Source organism: Kogia breviceps, chromosome 3, assembly GCF_026419965.1.
Source record: "Kogia breviceps isolate mKogBre1 chromosome 3, mKogBre1 haplotype 1, whole genome shotgun sequence".
In the NCBI taxonomy this organism is placed as follows: domain Eukaryota; kingdom Metazoa; phylum Chordata; class Mammalia; order Artiodactyla; family Physeteridae; genus Kogia; species Kogia breviceps.
The window spans coordinates 183,304,821-183,323,688 of record NC_081312.1 but is presented as its reverse complement, the minus strand read 5'-3'; the positions used below and the strand labels follow the sequence as shown (position 1 = coordinate 183,323,688).

The 18,868-nt window shown below is 39.8% G+C and overlaps 1 protein-coding gene across 1 annotated transcript in view; it reads left to right on the top strand.

The window, feature by feature from the left end:
• The window catches only part of CUBN (cubilin), a 269,145-nt gene that overhangs the window by 211,623 nt on the left and 38,654 nt on the right, over positions 1 to 18,868 (top strand). The window contains exons 57-59 of the mRNA XM_059059248.2: positions 4,326 to 4,526; positions 7,165 to 7,294; positions 10,838 to 11,055. Of these exons, the coding sequence (XP_058915231.1) occupies positions 4,326 to 4,526; positions 7,165 to 7,294; positions 10,838 to 11,055 (549 nt within the window). The remainder of the gene's footprint in view (positions 1 to 4,325; positions 4,527 to 7,164; positions 7,295 to 10,837; positions 11,056 to 18,868) is intronic.

Genomic DNA, 18,868 nt, shown 5'->3' with positions numbered 1-18,868 from the left:
GGGTTATCTCATCTCGTCAAAGGAAGGTTTAAAAATAAGAAGGGGACTAATGGGCTTCCAGAACATGAATCCTTCAAAATGCTCTGGCTTTCGCCCTCTCTTTCTGCACAACAGCTTCATTTCCTCCCGTTACGGCCTGGCTTCCTACCGCAGTCAGGAGGCCGCCGCTGCTGCTGCTGCTTTCCAAGTTGCACATGTCTGGCTCCCACTGTTGACTCCTTCTTACTCAGTTACAGTTTGAACACATCTGATCGGCCTGGATGGGGTCTGAGGTCCTACCTCGGAGTAATCAATCAATCTGTCAACAGTGCTCAGGACGGTGGGGCTCCATAAAGAATAATTGCAACCATGATTATGATTAGGATAATCCTTACTATATCAATTAGGAATTTTTATGGCACAATTAACAGGAAACTTAATTCAACCTGGTTTAAACATAAAAGGGCAATTTATTGGCTTTCCTTCTGGACAGCCTCAAAGTTGGTGGTCCCTCATATCCGCTTAATCTAGCATTTTCATTTTGTCATCAAACGTTTTACTTTTTCTGTTCTCACTCTGTGCTCCTCCAGTGTGAGTGTCACCCTAAAGCTGGCTTCTGTCTTGGCTGTAGGGTAGCTGCCCTCACAGTGGGGCTTGCATACCCCTCATGCATGTCTCGGAAGAGAGAGGATGTGTATCCATTGGCATGCTGGAGTTGGCTTGTACCATCTTGCAAGAGTCAGTCGTGCTCCTCTGGTCCAAATTCTGCATTTAATGACCTCGCGTTGGTAACTTGACGTTGGCTATAGTGGGAGTATTTCTACCACAGAAATTAGCAAATGCTACAAATGAGGGTGTTCCTCTTTCCCTCGAGAGCTGGTTGTTCTCTTTACCAGCACACTACTGTCTATTCCAGATTCCAAACAGTTTACCTGAAATTTACTCTAAATGGATTGGCCTAGGTCACGTGCCCACCCTCGAACCAAGATCTATGGCCAGGGGACTTGAAATTATAAAGTAAATGTATACCATAGTTTCTTTAATTTATAAGAACATTCTGACAGCAAACAGGTGGTCTGATTTTAAAGTCCATTATGTCATAGTATGTGCTTATATAAGAGATTGTAATGTAGTTTTGGGCAGTTCCAATGGGGAATTTTAAGTAGGTAAAGTGCGTGTATGTGTGTGTGTGTGTGTGTGTGTGTGTGTGTGTAGGTGTTAGGTACACGTTCAAGTTATCATCTAGATAGTTAAAAGTGTTTTCTGTTGTTTTTGTCAATGAGAACATAAAAAATATTCTATATCATTAGCCATCAGAACAATGTAAATTAAATATCACAATGAGGTACCATTTCATACACAACAGAATGGCTAAAATGAAAAAGACTGACAATATCAAATGTTGACAAGCATGCAGAGCAACTGGAAGTTTCATACATTCCTCATGAGAATAGGTACTGATATAACCACTTGGAAGAATTTGACTGGCAGTTTCTTATAGAATTAAATACATACCTTATTTATGACCCAGCAATTCTACTCCCAGGTATTTACCCAAGAGAAATAAAAACTTACGACCATTCTAGTATCTAGAATAGAAAAGAACTCTTAGAACTCAACATTAAGAAACATATATCCCAGTTTAAACATGGCAAAGGAGGAAATTCCCTGGTGGTCCAGTGGTTAGGACTCCTCGCTTTCACTGCTGAGGGTCTGGGTTCAATCCCTTGTTGGGGAACTAAGATTGAGCAAGGCACACAGTGTGGCCTAACTAAATGTTTTTTAAATGGCAAAGGATCTGAACAGATATATCTTCCAAGATATATAAATGGCCAATAAGCACATGAAAAGATGTTCAACATCGTTACTCATAGAGACATGCAAATCAAAACCACAATGTACTACCATTTCATACTCAATGGTATGGCTAAGTTAGACAATAACAAGTGTTGGTGAGGATGTGGGAAATTAGAACCCTCATGCTGGTTCTAATTGCTGTTGTGGTGGCAGAATGGTGCAGCCTCTTTGGAAAACAGGCTGATAGGTCCTCAAAACGTTAAACGTAGGGTTACTATATCAGTCTGCAATTCTACTCCTACTTATTTACCCAAGAGATTGAAAACACGTATCCATACAAAACCTTGTACATGAATATCTATAGCAGTGTTATTTATAATAGCCAAGAGGTAGAAACAAAACAAATGTCCATCAACTACAAAATGGATAAACAAAAACGTGGTCTATCCATACAATGGAATACTATTGAGCTTGGAAGGAATGAAGTGCTGACACATGCTATAACATGGATGACCCTCAAAAACATTATGTTAAGTAAAAGCAGCCAGTCACAAAGGGCTGAATATTATATATTATATATATATATATGAGTCTGTTTACGTGAGATGTCCAGAGTAGACAAATCCACAAAGACTGAAAGTAGGTTAGTGGTTGCCTAGGTTTGGGAGAAAGTAAAGGGGGAGGATGGGGCGTGACTGTGAATGGGTACAAGGTTTCTCTACGTGGGGATGAAAACGTAGAAATGGGGGAAATGTCAAATGCCTAAAGTTCTGTGGAACTGTGAATTGGTAACACTTTTCCAAAGGACTGTTTGATAAATCTGAAAAAGAATTTTACCTTAGTACCAGTAACTCAACTTCTAAAAATGTATTCTAATGAAATAATGAGAAACTTCTGCAAATATTTATATATAAAAACGTTTGTTTCAACAGTATTTTTAATCACAAAAGCTAGAAAAGATAGAATTATTAATCTGTAGGGGATGAATTGAACCTAGTATGGCACATCTATATATTAGAATTTGATAGATGCATTAAATTCAGTGTTTTAAAAGATATTTAATCATATTAAATGCATGATGTTATGTTATTTCATGTTAATAAAAATTAGGTTACAAAAGATCATGTGCAGGATGATCCCAATCAGTGTTTTTGTTTTGTTTTGTTTTGTTTTGGCTGCGTTGGGTCTTTGTTGCTGCGCGCTGGCTTTCTCTAGTTGTGGCGAGCGGGGGCTACTCTTCGTTGCGGTGCACGGGCTTCTCACTGCGGTCACTTCTCTTGTTGCGGAGCATGGGCTCTAGGCACGTGGGCTCAGTAGCTGCAGCACGTGGGCCCTAGGGCACACAGGCTTCAGTAGTTGTGGCTTGAGGGCTCTAGAACGCAGGCTCAGTAGTTGTGGCACACGGGCTTAGTTGCTCGGCTCATGTGGGATCTTCCCAGACCAAGGATCAAACCTGTGTCTCCTGCATTAGCAGGCAGATTCTTAACCACTGTGCCACCAGAGAAGTCTCCAACTAATTTTTTAACCATATAATTCACCCATAAAAATGACTTGGATACATTGTAGTAATAAAAGTCTTTTTAACTATATTTAAAATAGATAACCAACAAAGACCTACTGTATAGCACAGGAAACTCTGCTCAGTATTCTGTAATAACCTATATGGGAAAAGAATCTGAAAAAGAATAGATATATGAATTGCTTTTCTGTACACCTGAAACTAACACAATATTGTAAATTAAAAAAAAACAAAACAAAACCCCAAAATATGCAAATAAAAAACATCCCATCACCAAAAAAAAAAGTTTTTAAAATTTTTCATTTATTCTGTTTTGTATTTCTCTTTAGAATGGATTGGGGTATATACCTGTTTTATAATTAGAAAACATATATATATTTTATATATATTTTACAATCACTAAACTCTTAAGCTAATATTGTTTGTGTGAATATTTGTAACATTTGTTTAATTAACATTAAGGAGATTTTAATGACGTCTCTGTGGTAGGAGTCCTTTGTCTGTGTGTAAGTGTCACTGTTAAATGCAGGGTCTCTCACGAGCAGCACTTTGGCGTTTGGGGCTGGGTCGTTCTTGCTGTGGTGCAGGGCAGGGGGCCTGGGGCAGCCCTGAGCTTTATAGCCCGTTCAGCAGCCTCTGCCCACTCCGTGTCAGTGGCACGCCCCACCATGACGGCGAAAAAATGTCTTCAGGTGCCGCCAAGTGTCCCTGGGAGGCAAAATTGTCCCCAATTTATAATCATTGAATTAAAGGAGTCATTTTATAGGGAAGAAAATTCTGGATTGTTTCAAAGTAGGATTCAACTGTTGTGAAGTTCTCCCTGTTTCCTCACCCCTGTGCTTGTTTTGTAACCAGGGTGAGGGTTGTTCATCAGGAAACCGAGTTAAATGGCGACTCACTAAAATGGCTGTTGAGTCTCATTTTCATTTCTGTGTAAATTGCGTGAATCGTCCTCACATTTCCGTGTGATCGTTTATGTTGCTTCTGATTATTTCTTACGTTGCTTCTGGTTGTTCCGTGCCCTGTCCAGCTCGCTCCACCGTAACAGGAAGCTGTGTCAACGACGGTGTGCACATTGTCAGGGGTTACAGCTTATCTTCCACGCCTTTGGCGACCGTGTGTGGGGATGAGAGCCTGTCCCCTGTCACCACCTCTGGTCCAGTGCTGCTTAACTTCTACTCAAATGCACACACCACGGACTTGGGATTCAAGTTTTCCTATAGGATAACACGTAAGTAGCCATAATGATGTAGTTTGGAATTTTCTTTTTTTCTCGAGCAATTTCCATAAGGAGATTTAATTGTATTCACACATCACCAAGGTGAAGACTCAGATACCTTAAGGAAGAAAATTATTAATTAGGTGCATGGTCTTAAAAAAAAGGGGGGGGAGGCCCTTTTTCATGAACTTTGGCAGAACTACTCTTTGAAAATCAAATGGGAGATTGAGATTTATTTTTGATACTTTAAGTTAGAACAAACTGATACCTTCAGCTGTTCGTATATTGCATAAAGTGACTTTTTAGCCTGGACTGTCCAGGTGCCTATTTCATTTTCCCAAGTCACTCTGTTGAAAAACAATCCTTTATACATTTAGAAAAAATGTAAGAGAATATCTTTATGATGTTCTGGTAGGAAAGAATTTTTTTAGCAATATGTGAAAAGCACAAGTCGTAAAAGAAAAGATGGAGGTATTCAACTACATGATTATTTGCAGCTTCTCTGTATCAAAATCAGGGTAAGACAAGCCACCGAATGGACAAAGACCTTTGTAGCTACCAAGATCTTTTCATTTTTTGTAGACAGTTTGATCCATGTTTGTTTGAAAATCATAAGATTCTATTTCCCCGTTTTGAATGGTCTTTTCCTCTCCTGCAATAAACTTGCCTGGTTTGCTGACAGCATTTTTTTTTTCACATCATCCCAACTCCAGTAACACGGGCAAAAAAAGATCTTGCAAAATGTTTGTTTGAGCTTTACTTGACAAAACCCGTTGCTAAAGGTAGAAAGTCAAATTGTTTTCTTTCAAATAAATTACTGTTCCCATCCACAGAAGAGCCTGCAAATGTTTATTTACTCATGAAACAGGCCTTCGCGGTTTGTGCACATTAGCTGCCGCCGAGGCCTGGCGCCATTTGTAACGCATACTTTTGTGTGGCCCAGGGATTCCGTTAGCACACACAGAACATTCCTTCCCCCAGTTGTCTGTTGGATAAAGAGAAGGGGTGACTGGTTTTATTCTTTTGGTACAACTAGTGTTATGGAGAGTTTCCTCCCCACTTTATATTCTTTTACTCTTTAATCCCTCATTTTCCTAAAACACTGTATACAAGGGTCCACATTATCTACTATGAGAGTCTCTTTTAAAGAGGGTTGTTGGGCTTCCCTGGTGGCGCAGTGGTTGAGAATCCGCCTGCGGATGCAGGGGACACGGGTTCGTGCCCCGGTCCGGGAAGATCCCACATGCCGTGGAGCGGCTGGGCCCGTGAGCCATGGCCGCGGAGCCTGCGCTTCCACAAAGGGAGAGGCCACAGCAGTGAGAGGCCCACGTACCACCAAAAAAATAAAAAATAAAAAAAAAATAAAAATAAAGAGGGTTGTTGATATTGAAATTTCAACTCCTGACAATGTACAAATTTGGGAGTTAGTTTAGGCATTCGCAAGCTTCCAGACACCACATTATTGTCAACAAGAGGAAATAGAATAATGGCTACACAAATCTAACACTTGATTCACTGCAGATGTGCTCAGGGGCCTGAGCACACGAATAAGTACAGGCATAGAGAGAAGAGCTTTCCCTGCAATGTGGGCTCAATTGAGACAAAGTCCACAGACAAATTAAAAATTACCTTAATTAACCTGAAATGGCAGCCACTATTTGGTTATCATTTCTAAGAGATGTAAATGGAATATATCCATTGATAGTATATAAACCATAAAAATATCATCAAAATATACTAACCTTACTATAATTTTAGAATCATAAAGTAAAATAAACATAAACCTTTGTCACTGCTGTGAGAATTGGGCACTTTCCATCACTGCAAGGCACAAAGTAATCCTCCTTATATGCAAAGCCAAGCAAAAAAAAATAAAAATTCTGTATTTTGTATAATGGGATTTCATTCTATTTTTATGGCTGTTGTTTTATTGACTAGTCGTAGTAACTAAGGGCTGTGGGCTGTTGATTGCTGGACTCGGGGTGGGCCTACCTTCGTCATGCTTGTTGAGGATTATTGGTAATAAAACTTGGTCAGGTATGGTCCTTACCAGTCTCACGACCAAATAGAAATACACGGGACCCAAGAGCTATGCATTTGAGCCCACAGAGGGAACTAAACTCCATTATTTCAAAAGTGATTTCTAAAACTTTACCTTATAGTAGTCTATCATGGACGTAGGAGACTCCAATCCATATGATCTAAGATTTTTAGATCACAGTCCTTCCTGAGTTCATAAGCCCAACACGTGCCTCGGATTCTGCACAGCTTTGCTAAACTTCCAGCCATCCCTGTTACCCTCTGAATCTGTCACTGCGTTACAGAGAAAGGACAATTATATTCCAACACGTGAAACGTTCTTTCTCATTATTTTCGCTCTGGCCATTATTTTGGCTCAGACTTATTCCATTCCAAGAGGCGCCTTGAAACATTCTGCCCTGCTTCTACCCCTTACTGTCTTTTCCCTCTACCTCGGTGGAGAACTCTGAATTATTTGTAAGCACAATTAAGAGAGGTTTACATTGCTTTCAGACAAATCATTATCACCTCTCTAGGGGAAAAAGGTACCATAGTAAAGAGGGTCTGCAAACGACTTTCCCCTGCCGTGAGTCATAACCATTCTCTGCCCGTTCCCCGCCTTCTGTTGCAGCCTGTGGTGGTGTGTTCAACGTCTCCACCGGGGTCATCAAGAGCCCTTTCTATTCCTACTCTGCGTACGCTAACAACATGCACTGTGTGTACACCGTCACCGCCAGGGACGACAGAGTAATCCAGCTCAAGTACGTAAGACCCATTTACCTTCTTCAGAAAATCCCCGCAGGTCTGTTTCCAGAAAAGAAGGTCATTCGGTGGTGCGGAGCACTGATTCTCATCAGAGGCACATACAGGAATCTGGAGGAAGGGAAAGTAAGCATGCGGCGTGATCCTGTTAGCCTGGAACGGGCCCCCTACCCTCCACACAAGCCAGTGGTCATTCAGGGGAAAAACAGGCACTCACTGCACCGGTTCAGACAATTGTTGTAGTTTTCCGACATTTTTAAAGTAGCTGCATATACTGGGGTGTAAAGTTATAAGCCTATCTTTAAATCAAAGGGCATGGGGAGGGCAAGAGAAAGCAGTTTCTGTTTGGGGCGCACGTATTATACGCAAAGAACTTTAATGAACACTTCCACCATTCTCTGACTTAGTTCTTGAAACAGTCAGATGAGGGAGGTATTATTAATCTCACTCTACTGATGAGAAATCTGAGGCTCAGAAGTGTCACCTAACTCTCCCAAAGTGATATAGTATTAAATGAAGAGTCCGAATCAGAATCCGGATCAGGCTGATCTTCTCCCCAAACCGTGTCCTTCATACTTCCCTAGGATCTCTCTCAAAGGGTAAATTTTCTAAGTACTTAAGAAATTCCTTTCTATTCCCATATCAGAATACCTCTAAACTGGTGCTATATGAGATGTGTTATAACATCAGGAAAATTCTCCCGGATCCTGCATTCTTCCAACAAGACTGATTAAGGGAAAGCAACCTCCAGTTGTCTGAGTGACAGAGTTCATTCACTATTGCTGTCATCTGAGATGATACTCCTGTGTTTCAGTGATATACAGCATATGGTGGAAAGCTCCGAAACTCAGCTTACGGTGTAGCTTATGGCGATATAGAATTTTTTATAGAAGCTTAATGGGCTAGGACCCCTCCTACCTCCCTTCCTCCTCTATGTCAGTGATCACATTTTCTCCCCCCAGTCAAAACCTCTCCATAATTTACCTCCAGGGACCTCATATATCAAATAGGTCCTTGGACTGTAAGACACATCTCATCAAGCCTGGTTTGCTTCCTGTATCAGACAGTGAGTGGTCTACAGGCTGGACCCTGGAGAACACTGCAGATCCCACCTGAGACTATCTGTAAAGAAGCTGTGCCCCAAAGCCAAAAAGTCCTCTAAGGCCCAGGAACAAAAGAATAAACAAAAAATGCCCAATGGCCAGGAGCAGGAGGCCTGTGAAGGAATTACCTGCTCAGAATGGAAACGTAAGGAACGTTTCTTGTCACTTGCGGTCGTGGCACAGCACTTGGTTCTGACACGTGTAGGACTATAGCGTGTGCTATGATATGTGTATATTTTTTGCTCTTGCCTGGGCCCTGGGGCTCACCATAGTCAAAGTTCACCTCAGCATGCTTGGAAAATCATTACATTCTTTCTAAGAACCTACATTCTGTGAAACAGATACTATTCTAGGTACTGAAGAAGTTGTAGATGTTTGTAAAACATTAATCCTTCTAGGCTCTCAAAATAGGCCGGCTTCATGACGTTTTCTGTGAATGGGCTTTTGCAGATATTTTCTGTGCTGTCATGGGAAAATGATGCAAAGCCCAAACAGCTTTGAGTCCTCTTGGAAACTCAGATTTTTATCTTCATGGATTCACGTTGTGGAAAATAAATATATTGTCTATAGAAAGTAAAAATGAAAGTAGTGTTTTTGGAAATTATCTAGCTATTGTTTTGCCTTCTTTTATTATAGGAACATTAAATGTTACATGTGGTTAAAGAAAATTAAGAAATTTTTCATCGTGATCTTTATCATCAGTTTGAAAACATTCAGCCAATCAAAACCTGTTTTAAAATATTGTATCATTTTTTTTCTTAAGCCTCTTAAAGGAAATATTTTAATCATGAGATATTTTCAAATTATTCCATATTATATGTTATGTATTACAGAGGCTAGCAAAAATACCATAAACCAGAAAACAAACAAAAACACCTGAGGAAGAAGAAGAACCTAGAAAAATGATGACAGGACATCAAATAATTTAAACAGCTTTTAAAAAAATAAGCTATAATAAACCCACCATAAAAATCCTTAAGAAAATCCATGTAGGAAGCCTTGCTTGTTTGGGAACTCTGGAGTAGTTACTTGAAATGACAAAGCATAAGATCTGGATTGAAATATGGTGTCAGGGAACTATATTCAATATCTTGCAATAAACCATAATGGAAAAGAATAATAAAAAGAATATATATGTGTAATTGGATCACTTTTCTGTACACCAGAAACTAACACAACATTGTAAATCAACTATACTTCAATTTAAAAAAGGGAAAGAAAAGAAAAGAAATACTATGTTAGAGAATGAAAGAAAAGTCAGGGATGTCTCTGTCAGGATAGGTTATAAGTGGTAACAAACAAGCCCAAGGCACAGTCGCTTAACTCAACAAGTTTATTGCTCACTCGTATGAGTGTGTCCAACGTGGCCTGGCAAGGAGTCTCCTCTCATCATGGTCACTTAGCTGCCCAGGTTGATGGAAACTCACTTCTACGTTTGCTTCCATGACCGTCACTGCAGTAGAAGGCAGTGTGGCAAACTGAGTAGTAGTTCTTAAAACTTCTTCCAAAAGTCATACGCATGACTCCTGCTTACATTTCTGTGGCCAGAGCTTGTCTTAGGGCCACATCAGACCTCAGAGTGTGCACGGAAAGCCAATCCTAGCAAATGTCAGGAAGGCTGAGCGCTGGAATGAGTGGTGACATGCCCATGACGACCACAGTGATCCGAAATGTGAATTTCCGGTTATAGCAGTTAAATAAGACTCAAGAGAATTTAGTTCACTCTTTCCTACCACGGGTTTTTTATATTTGTTATTTCTTTTATGAGGAGTAACTATTTCTTATTCCTAGTTTTCAAAATCATCCTAATAACGATCATTTGTTGGGTCTGTCCTTTTTTTTTGAGCATCTGCTGTATGCCAGTTACCATAATTTGGTTTTGACACATTGTTTCACTTAACCTTAGAATAAACTCCATTTAAGAGGAGGGAAACAGACTGTGAGATTGAGACTAAAGCTCTGATTCTAAAACCAGCATTTCTTCCACTCTACTATATTAGCATTCTTCCCATTAATAAAAAGTAGATTGATCTCACAGAAATAACAAGGGAACAGAGTAAACACCCTATTTTTAATGAGACTGAAAAACTAAAGTGTTGCTGAAATGATAAATAAATATCAGTTCAACTTATCAAAACTTTTATGTCAAGTAGATTTAATATGTCCTTGACTGTAAACCCCTGGAAATCCAGGACTATATCTTACTCATTTTTATATCCCCAGAGCTTATGACACTCCTTGACACATCCTAGTCTCTCAAAAACTTTCCTCTAAACTTTTGAACTGATCGCTAAAATACTATACTGTTTCTAGGTTTCCTATCAAGTGAAACTTGGACGCCGTTGTCTTGTCTTTTTTTTTTTTTAAATAAGAACTAAACCTGTAATTTAATGGAAATGCAAACGGAGAACATTATTGTTAACAAGGTTCATTTCACAGGTTCAGCGATTTTGATGTGGTTTCCTCTACCTTCTGCTCCCAAGACTACCTGGCAGTTTACGACGGTTCTAACATCAGCGCTCCCCTTCTCGGCAAATTCTGTGGCTCCAAGCTTCCGCCAGGTGTTAAGAGCAGCAGTAGTAGTATGTTCCTGGTGTTCAAGACAGATTCGTTTCAAACAGCAAGAGGCTGGAGGATATCTTTCTGGCAGACATTGGGTAAGAATTTTGCATGTGTAAATCTATTATTCATGACTCTTAGTTTTCTGCTTTGTTTAATTTTTTTCACCTGTCTAAAGTTGCTGTTCATTTTTAAAAAAACATCTTTATTGGAGTATAACTGTTTTACAATGGTGTGTTAGTTTCTCCTTTACAACAAAGTGAATCAGTTATACATATATACATGTGTCCCCATATCCCCTCCCTCTTGCGTCTCCCTCCCTCCCACCCTCCCTATCCCACCCCTCTAGGTGGTCACAGAGCACCGAGCTGATCTCCCTGTGCCATGCGGCTGCTTCCCACTAGCTGTCTGATTTACATTTGATAGTGTGTATATGTCCATGCCACTCTCTCACTTCGTCCCAGCTTACTAAAGTTGCTGTTCATTTAAGTTTAGAGGAATATGTCACATAAAATTTTGGTTTTAAAAATTACATATGGTGTATTTTGAGTAAAAACAAAAAATCACTCAACAAATGTGTCTCTCTAGCATTTCAAGACAAAGTCTGTCTACACCACCATCTCAAATGAGACCCGAGTCTCATTTCATCACCCATGGAAATTGTGGAAGTCAAGCCTATAGGTAGCAAAGTCCAGATCAAGAAAGAAGGCCCTGTAGCCTCTGTTGACTTTATCCTTAAAATGGTGAAGAGCCTGGGAGACTTTTAAGTAAAGAGTGCACAGCCCGACTGGACTTCTGGAAAGATCATAGTGGTAGCAGGGTGGAGGAAGGTGGAAGGAAGAAGCTTATCACAGAATTCCAGATGAGAAAGGTTGAAGGCTCACACTAACAGTGGGAATAAAAACAGAAGAAGGGTGGAGAGCTCAGCGATAGTCAGAGGGTAGAATACCTTGGAAGTAGAGTGTTGGGAACTTGACGCTTATTCCATGAGGACAGGAGTTGAGGATGACTTCCACGGGCGACTTGTTGGATACTGGTGCCTTAGGAGGCTGAGGTTGAGGGAAGAAATATTGTATTTGGTTTGGATCATTTGGGGTTGGAGGGCCTATGAGATATCTAAATGGAGAAATAGAGGAGGAATCTGAAGCTTGAGAAGCAACTTGGGCAGAGGAGGTGATCTGGGAGTCATCTAGAGGTAAAAGGAGAAGCTGGGTGAGAGGATCAATCAAAAATAGCACCCCCGTTTATTCCCACTGCTTCTGAGAAATAATTTTCTATATAGAATTAACTTGGAACTTGGAATCCTTTAAAACAGCCGTCCCCAACCTTTCTGGCGCCAGGGACCGGTTTGGTGGAAGGTGATTTTTCCACGGACGGGGGTGGGGGGGTGGGTCAGGTGGTAACGCGAGCGACGGGGGTGGGGTGGGGTGCGCAACAGGTGAAGTTCACTCCCTCACCCGCTGCTCACCTCCTGCCGTGTGGCCGGTTCCGAACAGGCCATGGACCGGTACCGGCGCACGGCCTGGGGGTCGCGGAGCCCTGCCAAATGAGTTAGCCGGTCTGTTCTCTGTTCATCTGTGCTCGTAGCATCAGCGGCACAGTCTAAGATAATTTATATTTGACTCTGGGAAGTGTTTCGATTCCTCCATTTGAATATAGAAGTGAATAATGTTCTGAAAACAAAGCGCTCACAAAACGAATCGCTTACTGTGAAGGCTCAGAAAAACCTGGGAGGTTTTCTGCGATAAGAATCCCGACTCACTGGTCAACCTCTTTCTTCCTCTTTACGCCAAGCTGCGGCTAAGCGTCAGCCCTCTGGTAGAAAGCGGAGCTCACCTTTGCCTTCTGTACACTTGGTGTGCGGTATTTTCCATGCGTTTCTTTCTTTCTTTTTTTTTTTTTTAAACATCTTTATTGGAGTATAACTGTTTTACAATAGTGTGTTAGTTTTTCCTTTACAACAAAGTGAATCAGTTGTACATATACATATGTTCCCATATCTCCTCCCTCTTGCATCACCCTCCCTTCCACCCTCCCTATCCCACCCCTCTAGGTGGTCACAAAGCACGGAGGTGATCTCCCTGTGCCATGCGGCAGCTTCCCACTAGCTATCTATTTTACGTTTGGTAGTGTATATATGTCCCTGCCACTCTCTCACTTCGTCACAGCTTACCCTTCCCCCTCCCCACATCTTCAAGTCCATGCTCTAGTAAGTCTGTGTTTTATTCCCATCCTACCACTTCATGACATTTTTTTTTCCTTAGAGTCCATATATATGTGTTAGCATATGGTATTTGTTTTTCTCCTTCTGACTTACTTCACTCTGTATGACAGACTCCAGGTCCATCCACTTCATTATAAATAACTCAGTTTCATTTCTTTTTATGGCTGAGTAATATTCCATTGTATATATGTGCCACATCTTCTTTATCCATTCATCTGTTGATGGACACTTAGGTTGCTTCCATGTCCTGGTTATTGTAAATAGCACTGCAATGAACATTTTGGTACATGACTCTTTTTGAATTATGGTTTTCTCAGGGTATATGCCCAGTAGTGGGATTGCTGGGTTGTATGGTAGTTCTATTTGTAGTTTTTTTAAGGAACCTCCATAGTGGCTGTATCAATTTACATTCCCACCAGCAGTGCAAGAGGGTTCCCTTTTCTCCACACCCTCTCCAGCATTTATTGTTTCTAGAGTTTTCGATGATGGCCAATCTGACTGGTGTGAGATGATATCTCATTGTAGTTTTGATTTGCATTTCTCTAATGATTAATGATATTGAGCATTCTTTCATGTGTTTGTTGGCAATCTGTATATCTTCTTTGGAGAAATGTCTATTTAGTTCTTCTGCCCATTTTTGGATTGGGTTGTTTGTTTTTTTGTTATTGAGCAGCCTGAGTTGCTTATAAATTTTGGAGATTAATCCTTTGTCAGTTGCTTCATTTGCAAATATTTTCTCCCATTCTGAGGGTTGTCTTTTGGTCTTATTTATGGTATCCTTTGCTGTGCAAAAGCTTTTAAGTTTCATTAGGTCCCATTTGTTTATTTTTTTTAATTTCCATTTCTCTAGGAGGTGGGTCAACAAGGATCTTGCTGTGATTTATGTCATAGAGTGTTCTGCCTATGTTTTCCTCTAAGAGTTTGATAGTGTCTGGCCTTACATTTAGGTCTTTAACCCATTTTGAGTTTATTTTTGTGTGTGGTGTTAGGGAGTGTTCTAATTTCATACTTTTACATATAGCTGTCCAGTTTTCCCAGCACCACTTATTGAAGAGGCTGTCTTTTCTCCACTGTATATCCTTCCTTCCTTTATCAAAGATAAGGTGATCATATGTGTGTGGGTTTATCTCTGGGCTTTCTATCCTGTTCCATTGATCTATATTTCTGTTTTTGTGCCAGTACCATAATGTCTTGATTACTGTAGCCTTGTAGTAGAGTCTGAAGTCAGGGAGCCTGATTCCTCCAGCTCCATTTTTCGTTCTCAAGATTGCTTTGGCTATTCGGGGTCTTTTGTGTTTCTATACAAATTGTGAAATTTTTTGTTCTAGTTCTGTAAAAAATGCCAGTGGTAATTTGATAGGGATAGCATTGAATCTGTAGATTGCTTTGGGTAGTAGAGTCATTTTCACAATGTTGATTCTTCCAATCCAAGAACATGCTATATTTCTCCACCTATTTGTGTCATCTTTAATTTCTTTCATCAGTGTCTTATAGTTTTCTGCATACAAGTCTTTTGTCTCCTTAGGTAGGTTTATTCCTAGATATTTTATTCTTTTTGTTGCAATGGTAAATGGGAATGTTTTCTTAATTTCACTCTCAGATTTTTCATCATTAGTGTATATGAATGCCAGAGATTTCTGTGCATTAATTTTGTATCTTGCAACTTTACCAAATTCATTGATTAGCTCTAGTAGTTTTCTGGTAGCATCCTTAGGATTCTCTATGTATAGTATCATGTCATCTGCAAACAGTGACAGCTTTACTTCTTCTTTTCCTATTTGGATTCCTTTTATTTCTTTTTCTTCTCTGATTGCTGTGGCTAGAACTTCCAAAACTATGTTGAATAAGAGGGGTGAGAGTGGGCAACCTTGTCTTGTTCCTGATCTTAGTGGAAATGGTTTCAGTTTTTCACCATTGAGAACGATGCTAGCTGTGGGTTTGTCATATATGGCCTTTATTATGTTGAGGAAAGTTCCCTGTATGCCTACTTTCTGCAAGGTTTTTATCATAAATGAGTGTTGAATTTTGTCAAAAGCTTTCTCTGCATCTATTGAGATGATCATATGGTTTTTCTCCTTCAGTTTGTTGATATGGTGTATCACGTTGATTGATTTGCGTATATTGAAGAATCCTTGCATTCCTGGAATAAACCCCACTTGATCATGGTGTATGATCCTTTTAATGTGCTGTTGGATTCTGTTTGCTAATATTTTGTTGAGGATTTTTGCATCTATGTTCATCAGTGATATTGGCCTGTAGTTTTCTTTCTATGTGACATGTTTGTCTGCTTTTGGTATCAGGGTGACTGTGGCCTCATAGAATGAGTTTGGGAGTGTTCCTCCCTCTGCTATATTTCGGAAGAGTTTGAGAAGGATAGGTGTTAGCTCTTCTCTAAATGTTTGATAGAATTCACCTGTGAAGCCATCTGGTCCTGGGCTTTTGTTTGTTGGAAGATTTTTAATCACAGTTTCAATTTCAGTGCTTGTGATGGGTCTCTTTATATTTTCTATTTCTTCCTGGTTCAGTCTCGGCAGGTTGTGCATTTCTAAGAATTTGTCCATTTCTTCCAGGTTGTCCATTTTATTGGCATACAGTTGCTTGTAGTAATCTCTAATAATCTTTTGTATTTCTGCAGTGTCAGTTGTTACATCTCCTTTTTCATTTCTAATTCTATTGATTTGAGTCTTCTCCCTTTTATTCTTGATGAGTCTGGCTAATGGTTTATCAATTTTATTTATCTTCTCAAAGAACCAGCTTTTAGTTTTATTGATCTTTGCTATTGTTTCCTTCATTTCTTTTTCATTTATTTCTGATCTGATCTTTATGATTTCTTTCCTTCTGCTAAATTTGAGGGTTTTTTGTTCTTCTTTCTCTAATTGCTTTAAGTGCAAAGTTAGGTTGTTTATTCGAGATGGTTCCTGTTTCTTAAGGTATGATTGTATTGCTATAAACTTGCCTCTTAGAACTGGTTTTGCTGTATCCCATAGGTTTTGGGTCGTCATGTCTCCATTGTCATTTGTTTCTAAGTATTTTTTGATTTCCTCTTTGATTTCTTCAGTGATCACTTCATTATTAAGTAGTGTATTGTTTAGCCTCCGTGTGTTTGTATTTTTTACAGATCTTTTCCTGTAATTGATATCTAGTCTCATAGCGTTGTGGTCGGAAAAGATACTTGATACGATTTCAATTTTCTTAAATTTGCCAAGGCTCGATTTGTGATCCAATATATGATCGATCCTGGAGAATGTTCCATGAGCACTTGAGAAAAATGTGTATTTTGTTGTTTTTGGATGGAATGTCCTATAAATATCTAGTAAGTCCATCTTGTGTAATGTATCATTTAAAGCTTGTGTTTCCTTATTTATTTTCATTTTGGATGATCTGTCCATTGGTGAAAGTGGGGTGTTAAAGTCCCCTACTATAATTGTGTTACTGTCGATTTCCCCTTTTAAGGCTGTTAGTATTTGCCTTATGTATTGAGGTGCTCCTATGTTGGGTGCATAAATATTTACAATGGTTATATCTTCTTCTTGGATCGATCCCTTGATCATTATGTAGTGTCCTTCTTTGTCTCTTGTAATAGTTTTTATTTTAAAGTCTATTTTGTCTGATATGAGAATTGCTACTCCAGCTTTCTTCTGATTCCATGAGTTTCTTGAGGGAAAGAATTAGACATTTCTGTTTTGAAGGCTTCCCGATAAAACGCAGACATCGTGCAAATTGTATCAGAAGATCGCTTTGCCCCCTACCCTACTTAGCTGTCTCAACAGTGACTTGAAAGCAAGTCACATGGGCAGACAGAGAGCGTTGCCTTAATGGAATTGCCCAAGTGAAGTGGCATATAAAAACACAGAGGGCTATTTTGAAAGAAAAATTAATTTTCCTTTGGAGACTTTTTGCCCAAGAGAATTGCTTTATTCGTGCCTTTAGCACAGACGTTAGAATCAAATGACACATAATTGCATAGCTCTTGCTACCTGCTTTCAAGTTGTTTTTCTTTTTCCTAATGTATTCTCACATGATCCTTGAAATCATCCTAAAGCACTCCACACAGCTGTCACCTGTGTGAAAGGTTTCAAGTTAGCTGTTCCCTAGCCTCATTAATTATTACATTTGTCTGAGCTACAAAAAGACATTCTCCTACTTAAGGTGATTTTACTGAACTGAAGTAGCACAGAAGGAAAAATCTTACACTGTCAAAGACTGCTCATCCATAAGCATTGGACACTTTCAGTGAATAACTATTTTCCTCTGGTCACAGTTAGAGAGAGAAGAGGTTTACATGAAGAGAGCAGAAATAGGGTCTCATTCCTTGCCTTCCAGTGTGCTACCCCTGCATGCCTCTCGCCTCTTCTTCACGTATAAATGCTATTGGCTGCTTGGGAATATTTAAGAAGTAATTTTAAGTGATCTTTAGTGGTATGTATTTTCCTGAACAACCGATTGTTATAATTTTGTTCTGTTTTGGTCTTACAAACCTTTTAAGACCACCCATATAAATTCACTGATCGTTCTGCATAGCTTTTCAATTTGGTTTGTTTTTTGTTATTTATGGTGAGGAAAAGGGGAAGAAACAATAAAGAGTACGTTGAATTCTAGGGTTTATAGAATCTTTTTCTTACAGATCTATACAAAGCACTTAAACTTGGCTAATAAGATGCACTTTTCCCCTCAGTCTCGTCTATTTCAAACTGCCCTGGGCATCCTGTAAAGAGAGAAAAAACAACTTTATGGATGGGACAGTGAATTTTAGTTTTCAAAACTGTCGCTTTAGCCTGGAAGACAGTATCTTCCCTGAATAAATAACTGATGTGAAGATGAGACCATTTGAGTCTGTGACATCTGTTTAGCTTATCTTGACCTAAACACTAGAGTTGTACAAATTCGCTATTTTGATTCCACATTTGACAATACTTTATGTACATCTGCTTTAATTTTTCAGAAGTCAGTGAAGAGCCAGCTCATACAATAATATGATTATTAGATAACTTCTCCTTGGGCATTTGTTATATTTGTATTGCTAATGGGTCAGAACAAATTTGGGGGAAATATCCCCCTAGTTTGTCGCTAATGATTTGTGGTGAAATCAGGTCTCCTCTTTTATGGAACTTGTGCTATGAAGGGCCACCTGCACGGGATGGAAGGTAAGGAGAAAGCAAAGCCAGCGCTTCCCAGGAGCTGATACCTACCTGTGAAGTACGCCTGCCTTCCTGCTTTCCCCATCACTCCTCCCCTACATGACTAATTGATCCCCAATAACTGATAAGCAGCCGCGTACTCACCCTGGGATCTGTGAAACTCTGAAATTATCTGCAGACCTAAGCGTTTTTCTGGAGGGTGCAACTTTCACCCGATTGTCAGTGTCAGTGTCTGTGATCGTGTGAGGTTTAAAAAGCCTTCAGTCCTATGGGTTTGGCCAAAGTGGGCAAGCTCCACGGTGCAGAACTAACACTGTTGAGCACCCTTTATTCTACCCACTCCTGCTTTTGCTGAGTTCCTGCCCCTCCTTTACCACCAGAGTCCGCTTCCGCTCTGGCTGTGCTCACCTGGGTCACTCACAGAGCATTTCAGACCTGCAAACGTGTTTTTAAGCCATCAAAGCCCCCGTTTCTTCTTACTGTACTGGTCTCACGCCATAGTGCCTCCCAGTCAGTCTGTTTTTTTGTTTTTATTTATTTATTTATTAT